Source organism: Mytilus edulis, chromosome 10 (genome assembly GCF_963676685.1).
Source record: "Mytilus edulis chromosome 10, xbMytEdul2.2, whole genome shotgun sequence".
NCBI classification, from domain to species: domain Eukaryota; kingdom Metazoa; phylum Mollusca; class Bivalvia; order Mytilida; family Mytilidae; genus Mytilus; species Mytilus edulis.
Window position 1 is genome coordinate 4,184,987 of NC_092353.1, and position 23,557 is coordinate 4,208,543.

At 30.4% G+C, this 23,557-nt stretch overlaps 2 protein-coding genes and 1 long non-coding RNA gene across 3 annotated transcripts; 2 read left to right on the forward strand and 1 right to left on the reverse strand.

The window, feature by feature from the left end:
• Window positions 1-2,127: 2,127 nt before the first annotated feature.
• On the reverse strand, window positions 2,128-4,155 carry LOC139492319 (uncharacterized). Its single transcript, XR_011656791.1, has 2 exons — window positions 4,061-4,155; window positions 2,128-3,334 (listed from the first exon to the last, which is right to left on the reverse strand). It is a non-coding gene; the product is annotated as an uncharacterized lncRNA (long non-coding RNA).
• Window positions 4,156-7,347: 3,192 nt separating this feature from the next.
• LOC139492198 (KRAB-A domain-containing protein 2-like) lies at window positions 7,348-8,369 on the forward strand. The gene is made up of 2 exons (XM_071280382.1): window positions 7,348-7,358; window positions 7,907-8,369. Exons 1-2 carry the CDS (start codon window positions 7,348-7,350, stop codon window positions 8,367-8,369), a joined length of 474 nt encoding a protein of 157 aa, XP_071136483.1.
• Window positions 8,370-8,466: 97 nt separating this feature from the next.
• LOC139492199 (uncharacterized) lies at window positions 8,467-8,913 on the forward strand. The gene has a single exon (XM_071280383.1). The coding sequence runs from the start codon at window positions 8,467-8,469 to the stop codon at window positions 8,911-8,913; it is 447 nt and encodes a 148-aa protein (XP_071136484.1).
• Window positions 8,914-23,557: the final 14,644 nt, after the last annotated feature.

Here is a 23,557-nt window from a genome sequence, read left to right on the forward strand (position 1 = left end):
CAAAAGTAACTAAAATTAAAATGCATACGCGACTACTGTACGATTGTGTATTTTACAGTTTGGACTATGTCGTTTAAAATACAACTGTAGAGATACCTTTCATTTTTGTGTTCTATTATTTTTCGAGATATTTCAGTCTTGCTTCTTTACTGATCAACAACTACCTTTATTCGATGCCGGTAAGAATAAATGTATTTACATTTTGAATATTTAGCTGAATTTTGCCTCCGAATGACCTTAGATCTACTCATAATTACTTTTTGACGCAAGCAACAATCACTTTTCAATTCTGACTTCATATGATTTGAATTATGATGTCAAAGTTTAAGGGAACCTATGTGATTTCACGTAATGGCGAACAAATTGGGATACAAGTGTAAATGCGTCTATTGTCCATAAGCGCATAAGGTTAACACAATTCGATAGTCTTTTACTTCAGATTTTGTTTTATTAATGAAATTATCTGAATTAGCTCGCTTTGAATGGCTCACTTCAAATAATGTAACAAACAAACTATGAATTATGAAAAAGTCATCGAATATACCAAGCTTATTTTTGCTGAACCAGACATTTCGTCAACATACACGTCAGTTGTTCTTGAATCAAATAGTATGAGGGAAAAATAAAGATTAGAATTAACAATCCTATTATATTTTTTATCAATGAACGATTATAAACATATTGTATTTGTGATTAAACGTTACTACTGATTTTTTGTGACTTTCAGGTGTCTTGGGCCTCTTAATTAAAATCCACAGAAATTTGTTTTACTAATATGTCAAAATGAAGCCTTGTCATGGTTTTTTTTCCAAAAATAATAATAAAAAGTATGGGTCGGTGGAAACTTTTTCACGTTACAGGGTGTGCAAAATTGTCAGATTTTGTGTAGAGTATGCATGTACAATCCTATTTTGTGTAATCAAAAGAAAACTACACCATAGGAAGTTAAAATAAAATGTTAGAAGATAAGATGAAGAAAAATTGGGTCAGCGGACTTGTTTTGTTGTTAAATAGTCAAATAGGTTAATTCGCAACATTTGCTATTATAGAATTACTTTATCTGAGTTATCCCCTCTTTTTTTTAAAATACAGTCGTAAATATGACAAAACACATAATTTTCTATATTTACAGTAACAGTCTTTACGCATGAATTGCATAATACTCTAAAAATTTGCGCATTTCATTAAAGGTCTAGACCAATTGTAATCTGGTACTTCAAAATCCAAGATGGTGGAAGACGCCCGAGCCACCTTAAGGGTAAATGATTGTATGCTATACATCAAGTCTCCTACTTAGTCTAAATGTTACGATTAAATGATGCATACTTCTTTTTCGAAACATGTTGTTTTAATGTTGTTCCTTTTACTTTGTTGGACATTTTTTTTGAACGATTGATACTTAGTATTGTTCTTTTTAGATGACCACAGCAAATATGAAACAACATTTGATTAATATCCGATATATCAAGTGATTATTGTATCGATTATTGTACTAATTATTGTACTGATTATTGTCACCATTTTCTTATTTATAATACAGTTGTATATCAAATCAAATCCCGTCTTGCAAGAGACCATATGGTCAGATTAAATGACCATGACACCTTCCTGATAAAAAAGATACATGTAACATTTGGCTTGCAGTAATGTAGATATTTTCGTAATATTCAACTTTGTACTTGTTTCGTTTTATAAATATTTTGATTTGAGCGTCACTGATGAGTCTTAAGTAGACGAAACGCGCGTCTGGCGTACTAAATTATAATCCTGGTACCTTTGATAACTATTCGTTATATATAATTAAGATGATGTATAAATGTCAAATTCACCACCAAATTACGTAGAAATTAGTAGCTATATAAAATTCATTATAAGATATGGTATGATTGCAAATGAGACAGATTGGTCATCTGAACATGGTAGCATGTCACGTTACACATACAACTAATACCTCTAATCATGAAAACATTACAAATCTGGTACCTGATTGAAAAATATGAGTTCAAGTGTTCATAATGTTTTAACATAACAATGATATATTCCAAATTTATTTTTACAATGATAATTCGTTTTCTGTTCAAGTATAGCTCAGGCACATCCTATATATAAATAATCGTAAAGTCACAGTGATGTTGGAGCCTTTATCTATGTTGAATTACGTATTGTGACTTGAAACATTAATTTAACGCTTTTGACACACCGTTTACGGAATACGTGTTGTTAACTGTGAATCATATCCTGATTCGATGCTATTTATTGTGATTTGTCCCGTAAAAGGACATTTCTACTGCGACATAAACAGCAAAATATACATAAAACAAGGAAGAAAGCAGTAGAAATCTAAATGTGTGTGAGACCATTTAAAAAACAGAGAAGGTAAGTAACAGAGCATTAGTTCCTTGTTCTTGATCAGTCAGGACTTTCATAGAGAATAAATATATTTTACTCGAAAGCTACATGCATGTCATGCGGAAACTCTTATACATATCTCTTGTCTAAACTAATTCCAGGTTAAAATAAGATAAATTTCCCTAGGCCGGTGCCTATATATATTTCTCTAATTCTTCGTCAATTTATTTCTTTCTGCACCCATTGTATAAAAAAAATAATCAACGTGTGGTTCGTTTGATCTCAGTTCTTCATTGGTTAAAATCCGATTATGACGTCGAATTTTATTGTTTTCCTCTGAATTTCCTATTGTGACGGTATGAAAAAAGGCGACCATGCCTGAAAACGTCACATAGAAAGAACACATCTTTTTGCAGATCAGTCGCAAAGAAGGAATAAGTTTGCCTGCGTATTGTTTAAAAATCATTAGAGAAATAGATTCCACCACCAAATCTCGTGTAATACGATATTTATCCACTATCGACAGTTAAATTTCAAATATTTAAAACGCTCGGCCAGCCTCGCGTTTTAGATTTGAAAATTTAACTGTCTCGAGTGGATAAATATCGTATTACACTCGATGCAGTGGTAGAATCTATATTTATAAATTAGAAGATGTGATATAATTGCCAATTACACAACATTCCACAAGAAAACATGTGTAGACATCTCTGTCACAAGCATAAAATCCTACATGTAAATAATAATGGCATACTACATACGTGTACTAAAGATATTTATGTTTATCAATTGAAACATCAATCCAATCCCTTATTCTAGTATCTTCATTAAAGTAAAATGCGCTTATGTTGTTAGCTTATTTTGGTTTGCTTGTGATGAAATATTGAGGGAATTATAATTAGATGAAAGTCGTGATGCATTTAAATCCTCATACTGGTCGATGGCATTTTGTTCCCTACTAATGTTTGATGGTGCAGTACAGGTTCTAAAATTAAAATGTAAGCATTGTAAAGTTGCAGTTAACATAAAAAAAAAAGATAAATAATTCCTAAAAATAATGCTAGAATTCACAAATGTTTGAATAAATAATAATGATCGAAAATTATACTTAGCAATACGACGGGTGCCACATGTGGAGCAGGATCTGCTTACCCTTCAGGAGCACCTGAGATCACCCCTAGTTTTTGGTGGGGTTCGTGTTGCTTATTTTTTAGTTTTCTATGTTGTGTCATGTGTATTACTATTGTCTGTTTGTCTTTTTTTATTTTTAGCCATAACGTCGTTGTCAGTTTATTTTCGATTTATGATTTGGCCGTCTCTCTGGTATCTTTCGTCCCTCTTTTAGCCTACTTACAAAACACCGAAATCTGAATAGAACAAGTAACCAATAACCTAGGTTTTGTTAGCTTTTGTTGGTCTTCATGTTAATGCTCAAAAATTATCCCTGAGGTTGGCCGAAACGTTAATTTTAAATTAAAAACAAATCATTTTTTTCAATAGCTTAAAATAAATCTATATTGTAAAACAATGAAAATAGTAATGATAGTTTTGCTCAGCGTAGTTTAAAAGTTTATCTATTTTCAATAGTGATTGCCATTGTATTTGTAACCATCGAATTTCGTATTTTGCCATGGCATGGTCAAATCATCTTTGAGTTCTTATGTGCCTTAGGTATCTTAAGTCTGTTTTATTTTGTAAATTGAATATATACCTTCGGTACAGACAGAACGCTGTAATGGCAAAGAACGCCGTAAAGCACCAACCAACATCCGCAACAATAACTACAGGTAAACTGGCTTTATCATCTAAAAATTACAAATCAAACTAAAATCGTATCTAACAAAAATTTAATTGTCATACATGATGTATATAAAAAGAGCTTTGATATCAGCTTCATTTCATTTGACCTAGAGTTGTGTAAACTGTGATGTCAACAGGAACTATCTACAGAGAAAGAATGTAAATAGAATTAAAAACCAATTGTTCAGAGAACAATTGAAGGTCTTTACACAACAATTTGGAATATCTGTTGAAAAGAAGCTAGTTCCGGTTTATTCAAAGTTGAAAAGGCATCCAATCATTAGTTTCTTCATACTGATGGGATAAATTAGTGGTTTTTTTTTTTTAAATATATATACTTTTGAGTGAAATAAGGGAGATAATTTGCTACATCCGGTTAAGTAAATGTATCTTCCGGTCTCATATGATAGCTTCTTTCACACCGATTCCAAAAATCTATAGTTCTATATAACTTTTCCTGTAAACCAGGAAATAATTGGCCACTTCCAGTTTATCGAAAGTCACTTTTAGCTTATGGTGATAAAAAATTGTATTATATTATAAAATATTTGGATTCCGAGTACTTTTGCATGAAAAAAGTGCAAAAAATGCTACCTTCGGTTTCAAAAGGTCACTTCTGGTTGTCATTTTTCAAGGTCATATGTCACCAAACCTTTTTGTAAAAGGTCATATGGCTTTATAAGGAACCCTGTTGAAGTTATAATCAATTTTCCTGATAATTGTACATTTCAGGGGCACTAACTCCTATAATGTGCCATTAAATTGTATCAGACCAAATGTAAAATATATTCATTACAATAAAGCAAACATTTTGCGCTTGTTCTTTTATATATATCTTTAAAAGGTGTTGGAGAAAATGCCAAAAAAAAGAAACAGTTAAAATTGAGAACTTGACCTTGACCTTTGACCTTGACATCATTATCTATGTCAGGATCTAAGGGCCTTGAATAAAAACAGTACAGGGCAATACGGTATACAGTTGATGAGTTAAAAAACATACAATATGAGAATTGTCTAAGCGATCTATTGCGAAACAAATATTTATCGCAAGAACAAAATTAAGCGAAAAAAAGTTATAATCAGCAAAAATACAATAGGTCTTTCCACAGAAAAGTGGAAAGACCTTATAATGGGCAATGAAATTAGAATTATGTCATAGACCATAAAGTATAGGTCATGTTCAGTTTTGTTAATTGTCACAGTGATAGCTTGACAGGTATTTTCTTTAGTTATCTTAAAGAAAAACAGAAATGTTCAAGTGTGCAAATGATTAAAAATGATCCCTACGCAAATCTTTCAAAAATTTAGTACATTGTCATATATACGAAATTAGATGTCAAAGTCGATTTTAATTTTGACTAATCGGCATTTACAGTTTTGAATTTAAAATACCAAAAAATGATATTTAAGTAAACTTAGAAACAAAAAAAATAAAAATAGTGCTAATTAAACCTTAATTGTTGTAATTAACTAATATGTTTTTTGGTTCGTTAGGAAGCTGCCTTTGACACTTGTCATATCTCTCTTTTAATTCTAACGGTCATGAAACGTTCGAACTAATACTATCGAAACTGTATAAAGATTTATTGGGGAAAAAATTAAGAATTAAAATGCAAAAAAAAAATACTATTGAATGATAATGACCTAAAGTAATTTTCGAGGAATATGAAATATAGTACCGAAATTAACAAAAACATTTCCTTCTTTACAAAATCATGACTTAAAAAGTGTAAATGAAAAAAAAACTTATAGACAAACGCTCCTATGGAATACAGTTAAACAAATTTCACTTGATGAATCATCGTTTAACCTTATTAATGTATCGCACATAAAATTTTAGGGATTCTTTAATTCTAAAGAGAGACGTCATAACATATGACTGACTACATACTCCTTACTTTTACGGCAATACATGAAAACAAATATAATATTCAATCAATCTATGATGTAAGCATTGTTTTTTTTTATAACTATAGACCTTACAATAATAGTCACAATAAATCGAGGATGATTTGCTTTTTGTTATTTTATTTTTCATGTATACCTCTGATATTTTCTTCCTCTTTCTCAATAGTTGGGATAGTGTTAAGATTTGACCCTTGGCTGTTGCCAACCGTATCCTCTATGATAGTCTCCTGGCTTGTACGAATTGGAGTATCTGTCCATGGAGGGTAACACTTCATTTTCAGTTCTGTAAATAGGTTAATGGAAAAGAGAACATATACATCATTGAAATGATGACCAAAGTAGTCGGGTAAACACAAAGATAAAATCGTTCCACAGAACATAAACAGGATATGATTTTTTTTTTAAATCACAATGTTTTTGTGTGTTTGTTTAATCACATATTTTGACTAGGAATTAAGCTACAAATAGACTTTAATATAGAACATGTAGAAGAAACCTAAACAACAAAAAAAAACCACAAATGACAAAATCGAGTTCAGCCTGTTCACGGGTTGTCGTTTGTTGATGTGGTTCATGAGTATTTATCGTTTCTCTTTTTAAATATAGATATAGACCTTTTAGCTTGCCTCTCGGTATGAGCCAATGTTACGTGTTGAAGACCATACTTTAACCTATTATACAACAATATTATTGTGAAATAAACAATTTTCGTCCGTTCTTAATATGTATTATGTAGTAACCACTTAAATATATGGTTCTAATTATGGGGAAAATTCACAGAATACAGTTTATTTTAAGAAATATTTTACGAAAAATCAGTTTGAACGTTATAACCACATATAAGAGAACAAATCTAAACTTAATACATATATGTATATGTTACAGGCATTTTCTAAATTTAGGCATTTTGTAAAATGACTGAATTTTTAGGCATTTTCTAAAATGCCTAAAGTTGACAGGCATTTTGTAAAATGCCTAAAAAACCCTAGTCATTTTGTAAAATGCCTGAAATTTTTAATGAAAATTACACAAAATGCCTGGTCTGTTTCAGGCAAAATATGTAAATATGCAATACATGAATTAGATGATAGAAACATATTATAAAGCTACAAAAATGTATTGATTAAAATAAATTTAAGATTATTCTTTATAAATCTAGCCTGCAGGTTAAGTTTTTATGTTTTACTAGTTTTAGTGTCTATAATTAGAAACTCCATAGAGCAACAACTTTGAGTAAGTACTCACTCTGTCTCGAGCACTCTGTATTTCATTACTGATCTTCTTTTCATCATGGCAGAAGGGTATGTTGTTCTTACACCAGAACAAAGATTTACAAACCAATTAATTGAAAATTCTGATTCTAATCAGAAAAGTATTATATGGACAGAGACAAATATGAAACTGTTTTGAACAAAATTAAGATTGGATTAAAAGGACATTCGTCGGATTATTATCATATGCAAAGGTATGTGCATTTCTTCTGTTGAGCTGTAACTTATTTTAAAGTTTTCATAACAAGCGTTAATAAGAAAATCTATAGGCTCCTATGAATTGCTCATCTTGCAAAATATTGAAAATAAAAATATGATGCACTCATTTTAACAAATAGTCAAGTAAAAAAAGTACATGATCACATATAAAAATTGAGTTGACAACTTCTAATAACATTAATTATAATAAGAAGTTGAATATGAATGAAATATTTGCCACTTGAAATTTAGCATGCACCAATTCATTGACAAAACATTGAGACTTTTTGTTTTTCTTTCTTTTTTTCTGCTACTAAATTATATTTTTAAGCTAATTGAAAAGTTACAAATTAACAAATTCATATACTTTGAAATTGCAGATTTGAAAGAGGAAATGCAGATATCAAAGACATGCTGGTTATCTGGATGAGAGAGAACAACAGTAAAAAGTGGAATATAGGGTTGAAATTTGTTCAGTTTGAAAAAAACAACAGTCATCATTCTGGTATTAACAGATCACCATACAAGGCAATGTTTGGCTGTGATGCTAAGATAGGACTATCGTCATCATCACTACCTCAAGAGATTCTTGGTTCTTTACAGACTGAGGAAGATCTGATTCAGCATTTTCAAAGCTCTGATAAGCCAAATGAGATAAGCAATGACAGGCCAAATGAGTTAAGCTCTGATAAGCCAAACGAACTTGACGAGGAAAGCCAGCTAAATGCAGCATTAAATCTATCTGAAACTCAGGAAACAGAATTAGATGTTCATATGTGTGCCGTGTGTGAAAATCTGTTTTTCGAATATCCAGTGTTTGACTTGTGCGCAGTATGTACATGAGCTGTGTTCAAAAGGAAACATATCTGATACTATTACTTGTCACCTATGTTCAAACGAAGAGGTCATCAGAAATTAGAGAAGGCAAGCATCAGACTCAATGACAAAACAAGCTGTCAGGATGAGAAATCTATCGGAAAGAGTTTTAACAGAGGTGGATGTTGGAGCAAATGTATTAATTGCAATTCCCCATGTGGATCGAGGGAAAGGAGAACCGCGTAACCTTATGGCTGTTGTTACTGGAAAGGAAGAGCATGGTTATAAACTTGGAATTAAAGATGGAATACTACGTGGGCTTTACACCAGGAATCAGTTTGAACTATCTGACAGTAATTTTATTGCTATTCATTGTGTATATTATGATAATGAAATATCCTTTAGAAAAGCTGTCAGTAAAGTTTCTTTGTGTGATGGTCAGGGTTACACAAAATGTGGCTGTAGTGCTAGTGGTAAGACTAGATGTAACACTAAACGTTGCCTTTGCAAAAAGTCAGGACAAATGTGTAACAGTCGCTGTCATCCAAACATTACATGTAGCAACAAATAATTGTCATCTTCAGTGTTTATGTAAATTATTGATTTAATTACAATTATAAAACTTTTACTGTTTAAATTTCATGCAATATTAAATGATAGAATAAAATTATTTATTTGATATTTCTAGTCGTTAAAATTTGCATTCCATTCAGTTTTAGTCTTTTAGGCATTTTGTAAAATGCCTTACAATTTTTTCAGGCATTTTATAAAATGCCTGAAAAAACTAGTCAATTTGTAAAATGCCTAAATCATCCAGGCATTTTAGAAAATGCCTAAAAATTTCAGTCATTTTACAAAATGCCTAAATTCAGAAAATGCCTGTAACATATATATATATCGTCTGGCTATGAATATTTGCCATTATATTGTGGTCTTTTGGAAATCTCATGTAATTCATGTTTTACTTATCAGTTAAATTCTTACTTGAGTAATGTTTTGTGTTGTTTTTTTTTTTGTTTTTTTTTTTATACTTGAGTAATGTAAACACCTACGTTGAGTGTCGACACAATGCTTCTGTGAGTAAGTTGCATTAGTTTTATAAGATACTGTTGTCGTCTTGTTGTAGACAAAGCAATAATTTTGTTGGTAATAAACAGCTACACAATCTTTATTAACCAGACAATATGTTCTACATTCATCAAGAGATGTGTGTTATTTCCCATTTGTTTCTACCCAATCAGCATCTGAACCGCCTTTTTCTACCTGGTCGTTCATTTTGCATGTATATATTGTTCGATCTGCAAACAAAATGTACATTCACATTTGCATTAGGATTAAATCTAGGCAAAACGCAATTATCAAAAAACTAATTGCCTCAGCTTTAAAGATAGAACCACAAGCAACTTATTCCAAAAAAAGACACTAAGCACCGATATAAGAGTCTTTACAGTAACTGAAAACTAGTTCGAATCATTCCACCTAATAAATTAATCAACCTCCGTCAGAATCAATCATCAAACGGATTTAGTGTAAATACGACAGTCCGTGAAATGCATGACCTTGTGCGATGACCAAACAGGAATAACAGTATCGATATCTTGGATTTAGGATCATGAATACTTCTCATGACTGTGCGTATATATTAGTGCATATTTTTCTTTTTATTAATTTAATAACAAAATCAGCGTGTTAGTACAGATTATTAACGACTCTAACGAGTCGGTATAGCTGGCTTTGGTCTATATGCATATTCAACAAATAAAATGAAAGGAAATTATACAACATTGTAGACAAGAAAGGAATTCATGACAAACAATCTCTGTTTTGGTTGAACTTGCATTGCCTCTCAGTAAGTCTGCTTAGTTTCTCTCTATCGTCTTTAGTTTTTGCTCACAACACCAAAAAAATCCACTAATTTTAGGGCCATCACTCATGTAACAAGTCTATTAACTGTATTGGTAAACTATGACTTTTTTGAAAATATTGCCTTGCTAATTTTTTTCCTAAGTTAAAGTGTAAATATATCTATAACATTTTCTATCATATAAACGCTAAACAAAATGGTATAAATCGGCATTAAAGGTCAATAACTCCAATAAGGAGTCGTCGCACGATTTCCTACATATTATTTTTGATTATAGATCTGGTCTTGCTGATCAGTTTTGCTTATTTACGGTTCTATTTTTATTTCTTATTTTAATTTTATAGGCCAAAACTCAAACATTTGGCAAAAATCTTCATCAAAGGGCTATAGATTTTAAAAGAAGTCAAGCCATAAATACAGGTCATATGAGGTCCGTATCGAAGCTGCCTCTACTTATTCATTGTCTTTAAATGCATATGGCCAGGGAGATTAATAAAGGCAACAGTAGTAAACTGCTGTTCAAAAGTCATAAATCGATTGAGAGAAAAAAATCAGGGTTACGAACTAAAATTATTAAAATGTACAGGAAAAAACTAAAACTTTAATAGAATACAAGTTTTGATCATATAAGTGCCATTGTGTTTATATTTGTCATTTTACAGTTCCCTCCAGCTACAAATCTATTGAAATGAAACACAATGCATATAACGACTTCTGTACTTTTGCCGTAATCATGTAATCATATATTTTCCCAAAATATTTACTACCAGTTTTAAAACTTACTAACTACTTAAATATAAATCAATATTTTTTTTTTCTGGTTATTCAGTGACTTAATAAATGCACTAACGATATTTTAGATAAAAGTAAGTATTTGGTGTCTTTGTTAATAAAAATGTTATTATCTGGTACATAGCATATATGTAAGACTCAGATCGGCGTCCGGTCTCTAATCGACGTCCGTTCCTCAAATCGACGTCCAAATGATGGCAAATCTGACGTCACAATAAAATATGCTCCAAATCGACGGCCAATGTAATGCCTATCTAATCGACGTCCATTTTTTGTCTTCTCTAATCAACGTCCAATTTCTAGCTTCTCCAATCAACGTCCGTTTTGGACAAAGAATACACAATTGACCCGAACCGACAGCAGCTGAAACCTTTAGACCTTAAAACATATAGGTTATATTTTTTATTTTTTATTTTTAAAGATTTATAAAATACTAGACTAAATATGTGTAAATAGGTTGTGATATCATTTTCTTTTTTAATTTTAGAGATTACATAAATATATAAAGGAGATGTAGTATGACATGAATCATGTAAACAATTCAAATTAGAAAAATAACGGTCTTAATTATAAAGAAAAATGACAGACATAAACCATTGAAAACCACTGCACTACAGGCCCATAAAGAATATGTCGGGGTTAAACATGTGTGTGAGCACTCAACCTAGAACAGTTGTGTAACAGCACAACATAAAACATAATACCAATTTCTTGCGTATATGAGAACAGTTGTGTAACAACACAGCATACAACATAATGCCAACGTCTTGCGTATATGAGAACAGTTGTGTAACAACACAACATAAAACACAATGCCAATTACTTGCGTATATGAGAACAGTTGTGTAACGGCACAATATAAAACACAATGCCAATTGCTTGCGTATATGAGAACAGTTGTGTAACAACACAGCATACAACATAATGCCAATTACTTGCGTATATGAGAACAGTAATACTGTTGTGTAACAGCACAACATAAAACACAATGCTGATTTCTTGCGTATATGTTTCACTCCAGGTGTAAAACTTAAAAATGTGTTAAAAAATATCTTGCTAAGTCCGAATTATAATACTCTTAAAATTAATGGCTATACTTCTTTATTTTGTCTATTGTTGAATATTGAATAATGACCTCAAGATATCCTTTGTTTTTCTTTAACGTTACGTTGTTTTCTCCTTGACATACACTTACATGTATGTCATTTATCAACATGAATAGGAATGACACATTACTATGTAGATCGATTCAATTAACTTTTTACCCCAACTTTAATATGCATGATACCTAATTCGGGTTGAAATAAATCTATATGGAAAGTATGCATAAATGCTTGAACCCTACAAAACATGTACTTGTATAAGTGTAAACAATTAAATCCTGAATTCATTATTTATTCATATTGAACATCGATTAAAGACGACTACACTCAATCGGGCGTAGTTTTAGCAATACATGCCGTCACATTGGACGTCGGTTAGAGTATCAAAATATTGGACGTCGATTTGCGAATGTGACGTCAGATTTGGACATCGATTTGAGAAACGGACGTCGATTTGAGGAACGGACGTCGATTAGAGGCCGGACGTCGATCTGAGTCTAACATATATATTCGTAAAAATATATTTAGATATTTACATACAGTATCCCCTAGGGTAGTCACTATCTATAATCCTTGATTTCAGTGTCAGACTTCCTGCAGATATTGCCCTCGCACCAGGCCCACTTGAACATTCAAACAACTGCAAAGATCGAATAGTATCCGTTGTATCCACATGTTCAATATCGACTGCAAGTCCACAATGTTGTCGGTCGTGTGTCGAATTGGTTGTTCCGTCTTGCTTAGAGATGTTTATAGTAACATTAGTAGCACCAGTCTCTAGTTTAACATGACATTTACAGTTATTTTGATGTTTCGTTATACATAATAATATGCTGTCATCGGGTTTACTTCCATTGTCGCTCCTTTTTTCCACCGAATTGTCTGTGCAAATATCTGATGCTAAACCAAAATACATCTATTATAATAGAAACATATGTTTTTCTTACATACTTTATTAAAACATATGATAACTTTCCAAACCTACTGTTCTTTCTGAAAATAAACGATGAATCCTATTTTACTCTTTCAAACTGATCATCGTCCAAAAAATAGAATAATATTAAAAGAAGGGCCGACCCTCATTATTGCTAAAAAAATAAAAAGTTCTTTTGATTTTCGTTAACTTATAGTGAACCTGAAATATTAAAAGCAAAGTAACAGCGATTATATTGATGTCCTCATTTCAAAACCACAGTGAGATGCATAACTATGTTTAATCCAACATTTCTTCATAAAAAAATGCTTGTACAAAGTCAGGACTATGGCATTTGTTATCCATTCGTTTGATGTGGTTGATCTAATTGGCAATTTGCGTAGGAACTTTCCGTCCGGAGCTCGGTACTTTTGTTATTTTACTTTTTTCGACATGGTCTAAAATATTGTTCTTCGTTTAACCTTATATTCTCTAAGGGGATTATATCAATTTCTTTCTGTCTCATTTGCGTTTACATTTTTGTCAAGTTTAAAACGACATTTGCCCATTAGAAGTATTTCATTGTAATATGAAATTTATATATCTGTTACTATATAATATATAATAAGTCAATAACTAATAGGAAAAGAATTTAATCTATTTGTTCATTGAAGCAGAAAATTGAATTACTTAACCATGTTAACAGTGTTATACTTATATATGAGTCAACACCACTTTTCTCAGTTTATTCTGAATCATTGTTGTACACAATATCTTTTTACACTTGGTTTACTTTCCTTTATTCATTTAAGACACCAGTTTATAGTAAAGTTGGATAACACTTGCTATTTGTTCAGGTTTATTTGATGATGTGTTTTTTTTTTTTGTTTCGTTTACGTTTATATTTATTTTCGAATTTGGTGAATAAATCAAGGAAACGCAATGAAATTACAGTTAACTAAAATTTTTATATACCTTTATTGTCCTGATTCCTGGGACAAGGGTCTTGGAATTCAGCTGAATGTATAACTTCAAAATATGACAGGATAGAAAATGCATGAATTATAGATAATGAAACGCATTACAGTACACATATAGTCTTTGTTGATAAGTAAAGCTCATATCCTGCTCTCTTCGAATATTTTAAGCAAGTTTCTTGTATTCCCCTCGTTTGACGCAAGACTTAATTATGTGGCTAACTGTTGATGTTGTGATCTGTTTCTTAATTATATGGCTAACTGTTCATTTAGTGATCTGTTTCTGTTTTTTTCGAATGTCGTAAGCAAATGTCATGTGTCAACATATCCATAACCTCATATACACTTAATTTAATGATCACATATAGATGGCTAGGCAAGTAATCAGGGTTCTCCCTACATTTCTAACAATGAGGGGTTATTTAATTCTGGCAGAAACGTACACACTACTTAACCAGTTTGGGTCGATCCAGGATATAACGATTTAGGGTGAACTGGGTATTAGTCAAACTTAATAAATATATTAAATTAAGTTTGTGTTCTTAAATCAAACATAAACAATGGTTTATCCTTAAACTAACCAGATTTGATAAAATCATGTTTTCAGATCAAACTACATAATTATGGCGAGTTTATGTCAACTATTCATCGGAAATTACATTTTAAAATAAACAAAACATAATTTTCTTTTTAAAAAGATCGTTGAAGATCGAATACTTTGTTATATGAAGCTTTTTATCACAACTAATGCAAGCTACTTTGTTTGGCTTTTTTTGAAAATGTTTGAATTGAGGTATATGTGATTAGTTTATTGACTGTGTTAAAGAGGCAATAGCTGTTACATTCATGTTCATCGATTAGACTCAAATTCTTGTAATTGATTAATCATCATATAACAATAAACAATTTAAAGGGTACTGGTTTGAAGCTTCATTTTGTATGTATTTTAGTCATGACATCTAATAACTATCAACTTGACCTCCGAAGACCTCCGGTATAAACATAAATGAAGATATAAATAGAAAGCGCATTTCATATTATAGATTAAAAATATATGTTGTAAGTAAGTAAGTAAGTAAGTAAGTAATTTTTATTGGTTTAAAATCCAAAATTACAGGATTGATACCAAGACAATACAAATTTGTTATACACAAACATACAAACATATATATATCATACCAAATTCTTAAACATTATATGAGGAGGTGGTACCACAAAGTTATTTAGTGCTTAATAAAGCATTTCTAAAAATGTACATGTCGCTTATAAATTTAACAATAATTCTAATTATATCAGTCTCAACACACGTATACAAAACTTTAAATCCTGCTTCATTAGTCATATTTAAAAAAGAGGGAACTATTTCACTAATTTTGGAAAACAGTTGGTCTCTAATTATATTTAGTTTTGTACATTTTAAAGTAAAATGAAATTCATCTTCTAATTCTAAGAGGCACAAAGGACAAATTCTTTCTTCTACGGGGTTTTAGTGTGACGCCCTTGTTCAATTCTAAGAACACTATTACTAATACGAATTTTAGTGAAATTCCCTATTACTTTTCTGTCTATATTTAACAATAAATAAGTTTACAATTTATAATTTTCTTTAAGCTGTCTATATGTTCTCAGCTTATTACCATGTACTGATTTATTATCACAAAATATATTTTCTTTCCAATAATTAAGATATCTATCATTAAGTTTGGTATGAATTGCATATAATAAACGCCTTTTTGAAATAGTACCATGATTTTTCCAAACATGTGAAAAATTTAATGTAGCAAGTAACTGTTCAATCTTTTTAGCAAATCCATTGGTTAATTGCAGGTTGTAACAATGTACATCTTTTAGTAAACAATTGTTATCAGATTTGATCACATGAAACCAGAAGCCAATTGACAGTTTTAAAGCTTCTATAAAAACTGGATACATACCAAGTTCAGCTAGTACTGCTAAATTGACAGCTGATTTATTTACTCCAATTAAAGTTTTTGCAAATTTAATTTGGACTTTGATGGTAGCCAATGACCAGTATTTTGACATCTTTTATCATATACAGAGACCAAACTTCACTACAGTAAAGAAGTATAGGTTTAACACAAGCATCAAAAAGCTTTAAGTGAGGTAATACATTGCTATCTTCAGAAAATAACAGTTTTCTAATACAAAATATAGCTTTTGAGGCTTTTTTACAAAGAATTCTCACTGCTTCTGTAAAACTACCAGATGGTTGAAACAGTATAACCAAATATTTATATTCTGTACAGTGTTCCAAAATATTATCACTAAAACAAACTTGTCTTTTGTAAGTTTTTTACCTGATTTGTTAAAAATCATAACTTTGGTTTTGTCAAGATTTACTGTTAAATCCCAACTAGTGCAATATAAACTAAGCTTGTCAAGGCATTTTTGTAAGCCATTAGCCGATTCAGAAATAAGGACTAAATCATCAGCGTATAACAGACATGATATATCATTATCATTTAACTTGGGTGGTTCACATGTTGAGTCAAAAATAGATGGTAAATCGTTAATATATAAAGAAAGTAATGTAGGGCTTAAAATACAGCCTTGTTTTACCCCAACTGAGGAATTAAAAAAATCAGTGATACCTTCCGAGATCTTTACCGAGTACAAAACCTCTTTATACAAATCTTTCATTATACTAAAAAAGGGACCATCTATGTTGTAATAAGACAATTTGTAAAAGAGGGCATCTCTGTTAATAGTATATAATGCCTTCCTGAAATCAATGAAACAGGCATATATCTTTTTTGATGATTTAAATGCTTTATCAATTATAGTTTTTAGAGTTAAAATATGATCACTTGTTCGACTTCCCTTTCTGAATCCAATTTGCTCACGACAAATAAGTTCATTTCCTTCAAGATACTTTTCTAATCTGTTATATAAAACTTTTAGAAAAAAAATTCCTAAACAACTTGAAAGGGCTATACCTCGGTAATTAGATGGATCATTAAAACACCCACCCTTGAAAATGGGCTTAATAAAAAAAATTCTCCATAAAGTTGGGTAGATACCAGACTTAAGAATAAGATTAAACAATTTAACATAAACATCAATATTCATATAACAAGATATTTGTAACATTTCATTTGTAATACAATCTGAACCACTTGCTTTATTATTCTTTAAAGATTTTGCTGCAATATCCACCTCCTCAGTTGTAATAGACCTGTTTAACATCTTAGTACATGTGTTACAATCTTTAAAAGTAGTATACTCTTTCTTATCATTACAAACATTTTTATCATAATCAATATTCATTAATTTATTAAAATATTTAAACCATTCTTTAGGTTGTATGTTAGAACTAGGATCCTTGAAGTTCTCCTTTTTTAGTTTCTTAATTGTTTTCCAAAAATCATTTGGACAGCTATTATTTGAATCTATGATCCGTTTTATCATTTTATGTCTAAATTGTCTTTATTTTTTCCTTATAAGTTTATTCAGTTCCTTTTTATTATATAATACTTTGTGTCTAAGACTGTCATTCCAGGGCTCAGTACATAATTTTCTAGTCAGACTCTTTAGGGACCTATATTTAGATTCACATTCATTATCATAATATGGCTTTTTTATTTTTCTACGTTTACTTCTCTTGGTTTTACCAGGGGTCTTATTAGTATTACTTTAAAAAGCAGCATTGTATATTATTGATGATATACTAGAGACTGTATCATTAACACTTTTAGTTACATTGGAATTACATGTATTATTCGCATCTCTTTTTTGGGTTAAATTATCTACATCAGAATTAATAGTTCCAAAGTTCACTTTCAACATATTGGACTTAAAAATTTCTTCTCGTTTAGTAGTCCATTTAACTCTTCTAAGAGTTGGCTTAACATAATTATCACATGACTTATTTACTAATTGAGAATGTATAGTTATTGAAATTAGAGAGTGATCAGATATTGTTGGTTCAAATTGTCCTACACTAAAATTGACAATATTTGGTAAAAATTCAGATGAACATAAACAATAGTCATCAATTGACACACCATTATGATTATAGAAAGTGATTTTACCTTTTGAATCACCGAGAGTTCTTCCATTAAGGATTCTTAATTGAGATTCTGTGCATAAGTCAAGTATTAACTTTCCATAGTTTTTTGGTGTACTTGAGTATTTCTAAATTTGCGTTCACTATCTGCAACATAATTAGTGGGAAGAAAGTTGTCCAAACTGTCATCTACTTCATTTGTTATGAAATCTAACTCTTTACAGTTTATCTGTGCATTTAGATCTCCCATAAGGATTACATCCCCTGATATACTATATTTCGCAATATCTGCTTCAAGTTTCTCAAAAATTTGTTTATCAAAATTTGTTCTTAATGTGTAAGATGAGTTTGAAGGAGGAATGTATAAAAAAAAAACATAAAAATACATTTCTATCAAAACTGAAAAATGTCTTGTCTAGTTTAAACCACATTATATCATCCATTGTTTTATCCATCAGCTTTACACCTAATAATATTTCCTTCTTAAAACATGTAGCTAAACCACCTCTAACTTTATTTGAATCAGATGATCTACAGTTTACAAAACATTTATAACCATCATAGTTTAAAATCTCTTTGGCGGGGATATGCGTTTCTGAAAGACCAACAATGTCTGCAGTCATAATTTGACAAATATTATCAGCATCTAGTTTACAAACTCTGTTACCACTTATTCTTTTAAATAATCTATTATCATTCCAAGAGCTGATAGATAATTGCTTTGAAACTTTTATACACATGATCAAAATCTAAATTTGAATTAACCATTCAAAATGCACAGGGGTCGGTGAACTGTAAAACAGATAGAGAGAGAAATTAAAGTGAAAAATAAAATAGAAAATTACTATCACTGTTTAATTATTTTCAAGAAAACCTTACTTGGTTAAATTATTTGCCTTTTATCCAGCTTTGACTATAATATGTGAAATTAAATAAAAGTGCTTACCCTCTACTAGCATACAAGCTGGAAAGTTACTTTAAATACATGTATTTTTAAAACTATGATAAAGTGTAAGAATTACAAAACTGTCTTTTGCCATCCTTGGCTAAATTTATCCCAAATCTACATACTAATAGTAAATACTGAGAAATATAACTTCTGCAGAATCTTATGAAAACAATAATAATAATTAGAACCAATAATGAATTCTTAATATATATATACCAAATAAATATTTTAATTAGGAAAACAAGTAATAAATTTTGTTATAGTCTACATTTTGTACATTATGTTCTTTTTTCTAAGATCCAAATTCATGATACTGGTGAAAAACACTGGCTACTGCTGATGCAATACTATCCGCTAACTTTCTGTCATAGTACGTGTTGGATGGCCCTTGATAGGTGTTTCCTGCTGGATTCTCAGAGTTTCGTCCTTGATCACTTCGATTACTGCTCTTTCTATTAGGTGTATTTTACGGATAGTTGTAATCATTTCTACTGCTGATTGTGTGTTTTTGAGATTCTCTGTATGAATTCACATATAGGTTGTTTTGTGAATGTGGAACCTGGTTCCTGGTTCGTGGGAATAAAGTGTTTCTTATGTTCCCAGCTAAAACACGAACTCCTTCAAATTTATTGAGTCTAAATGAATCCCAATAGAACTTTTTCACCACATTACCATTTGAAATGAAGTTGCTATTTCTACAAACTTTTATCTTATCAGCTGTGTCATATTTGTACAAAATTCTCTCATTAAACTCTCTGATTTTTACGTTAAGCCTTTCTATTTCTGAAGGCAACACCAGTGATATAACTACTAATTCTGATTTTTCTAAGGCCTTTTCTATTAAATCAGTATATTTACAAAATGCTTCTTCTGCTGATTCATTTTTCAGGTTATTGATTCATACATGTTTAATGATTGTCTCTGCACTGGAGACCATGTCCACTTGCCCTAAAGCATCTCCAATTGTGTAGGTTGTAAATCTCATACCTTCTTTTCCTGATCTTAAAAAAAGCCTATCAATATCCACAAAACGACAAATAGAGTCATGCATGAAGATGACATCTGTGTTGATTGGTTCAATGATGATGTCATTAGTTTTCTTATTTGCCATGTGAGAGTTTGAGTGAGGTTGAGCAACTTTTTCTGTAGGACTAATAAGATTTTGTGTACTCTCTCGCAGTAGAATATTTGAAACATTTGTATTGTTTTGTTGATTTACTGCATTTCTTGTCGTTTCACTTTGTTGATTTTGCCTTGCGTTTTGTTTTTTAATCCATGGCTGAATGGGGTTACCTTCAAAGTCATATAAAAAGGACTGTATCCTATCTTGTAAGTCCTTGATGACTGCATCTTTTTCTTCAAATCTTTCTTTGGCATTACACCTTACTTTTTCCGCATCTTTTTTTATGTTATCTATAATAAAAACTAGCTTTTCATTGTCCAAATCAGATTCTGTTTTTGACTTTCTAATTTGTGCAAGTTGGTTTTGAAGTTCTAAGTTTTTTTCTCCAAATCCTTTTTTACGTTATTCAAATCTTTTTCTTTATTCGATCTTAGGAGCTCGTTATATTTTTTTAGTTTCTCTATTTTTGAATTTTTTTCTTTTAGTTGTGATTCATAGATTTTTGTATCAAGAGGAATGTGGGTACATTTTATAGACTGATTTTCAAAGTTTATGCACCAAGAATAAAGAATATATATCATAAAAATATGCACATTAATTAATTTACAATCGGACAAATAATATCTACTAAATTCTCATCTTACCTTCAAAATTAGCAAGTGATATATATACTATCCATGTGTAGAAGGAAATTCTTCACTCCATTGCAAATTACTTTGTTAATACTAAAAATTATTGAGGAAGTTATTTCTGGAAAATGAACAGTCATGCGTAAACAATAAACAGTTCAGTGATTTTTTAGCCTCGCTTAATGTTTTATAACATTTTAAACTTATATAAGTTTTTTAACATATAGTACTTCGGTAGATGGTATCATGTGATAAGTAGCTATACTCTCATTTTTATTTTGAACATGTATTAAATCATCAATTGAATTTTATCGAACACTGTCAAAATTAAAGGTAATTAGAAATGAAACAAAAATCTTTAATAATATAAAATAAGGGCGAAATATACCAAAGGAACTTTCTACCAATAAGCCAAAACTAAACTGACACCGCCATGGCTAATACAGAAAATTACCAACAGACAAACAATACACTACAGAACAAAAAAAATTTAAAGTATATAAATTGTCATATAAATTATTGCATGTGTTTATTTAAACTTACCATCAATTGAAAAAATAGTAATTAAGCTAGTTAAAAACTCAAATCTAAGAAAATAATAAATTGATATGAAAACTATTCCTGTCCTGTCATCTTTTCATTGGTGGGATCCACAAAAGTGGTCAGTTTTGAAGGTATAAATGAATTGCTGGGATAACATATGTAATTATTGATATATATACATTGTCATATCAAATGACTTGAATTAAATCGGAAAAAATCATCAAGTTTATTCTTTGCTAAGCAGTGCAGTGTTGTTTTAATTTAAAAATGTCTATCTATTCATTTAAGTTTTTATTAAGAGTTATATGTATATCTATTTGTTAATAGTAACGATGAAGAAATATGATTATGATGCAATTTGCCATTCTTTAGATCTTGATTGTAACGTGCTTAGTAGGGTGGACCAAATATCAACATCAACGAATATGTTGTGGCACGCAGTGCACACAAATTACATTTTGAAAATTCTGTATGTCATATTCAGAAGTTTTGAGATACTGCATTATGTGGTGGGTTTTTTTGGCAATCTTTAAGGGCTAATACAACTTTTGTTTTGTCTGGTAGGAAGTTCACTAGTCTTGTACGTTTTAACTTCTTATATTATTCACGAAACGTGTTGTTTTGAAATAACACAAAAGTACATGTGAATAGTTACAAAAGAATGTGTTACATCTCATATTAAAGAGCTATTTCAGTTTGAAAACATGTTTCTGGTTAATTTCAAGATTCAATAAAGTAACATTAATTTGAAAATAAGCCCTTCAGAAGGCTTTAATCATTCGAGTCCAGAAACATTCGGAATCTATATATATAAGAAGTAAATATGAAGAAACTGCTACTTTTGGTTAAATTTGTCGAGTAGTTAACATTGTTTCATTTTATTGGTCTTCAACATTGATAGAGGTTGTTTTGATCTTCCAAATTAATTTTCAAATGGGGAGTTGATTATCACGAAATTTTGAATCTATCCTTTTTGTAAAAATAATGAAATAACTATCAACGATTAATACAAAAGTGAATCATTATAACAGTTGTAGTAATGTGTGTTTCTATACATAGTACGGTTTTGTTTCTTCAATTGCTTTCATGTATATGTTAGCGGCAATAAGTGAAATTAGGCATTAAGCTTAAATCCTAGGCAATAAGCTAACGCCTAGGCAGTAAGTCTATTGCCTAAATAATGTTAGGCATTAGTCTTAAATCCTAGGATTTAAGCTTAAATCCTGAAAAATATGTGCAGGCATTAAGCTTAATGCCTAAAACATAAATGCGAGTAAATAAAAGACATTTATTCATTTAAATAACAATATATTTGTAAAATAATAACATGAGAACTGGGGCCTGTTTATCGAAACTGTCCCAAGATCGATCCTATAAGATATTCCTAGGACAGACATTATGATAAAATTAGGACCGACTTACGACATGTCTCAGCATGCACATTGAAGCTATCTGAGGATTATCTTAGCTAGGATGTCCTAACCGCGTATTGACGTAAAAAATAGCAAATGAAAAAAAATTAATATTGTATCAAATTTAACCAACAACTTTAATTTAAAAACCGACTTATTATTAGAAAATAAATATTAGTTTTAAATTATAATAATTTGTACATTGTAAACTCTATGAAACAAAACATAAGTAAAAAATATAACTACGTTTTATATTAGAATTGATCAAACTAAATAGTTAATTTTACATATAATCAGTAAAATCATGCTTTGAGGGAGCTAAATTGGAAGTGTCACAACACTCCACAAGAGACTGGAAATAAAATCACTAATAAGATATGTTAATAATCTAAAGATATGAAAACTTGATAAAAATTTGTGTTCAAATAATTTTGTCATCACAAGTTGTGAAACTGTTTATGAAGAAAATTTACTTATCTTCTAGATAAAAAAAATTGAAAATGGTGTGAGCAAATTTTGTCTACTTTTGACCAGTTTAAAGTCATAAGAAACGAGTGACTGGTGAAAAATAATATTCATTCTGATTTTATCATTTATTACGCAAATATATCGTATAATCGTCAATTTTTTTTCTATGTCTGTTATGATTTAATAACAAATATGGCTACTCATTAAATGCCGTGTTTTGAAGCCGAAGTTTACCGATTGTCACTTTATAGTAAATAATAAACAAAAAGCATGGGTATTTAGCACGTGTTTAACAAATACAATTAGGCAATTGTTTACTTTAATGACAGATTCATGCGTATTGCTATCACCGGATTTTTACGAGGAGTGTCACGCTTAGGTCACTATGCATACGGAAAATATGTCGGCGAATTGC

Excerpts from the sequence above, each read along its gene's own strand:
- LOC139492199 (XM_071280383.1), top strand. The coding sequence starts at position 8,467 with ATGACAAAACAAGCTGTCAGGATGAGAAATCTATCGGAAAGAGTTTTA.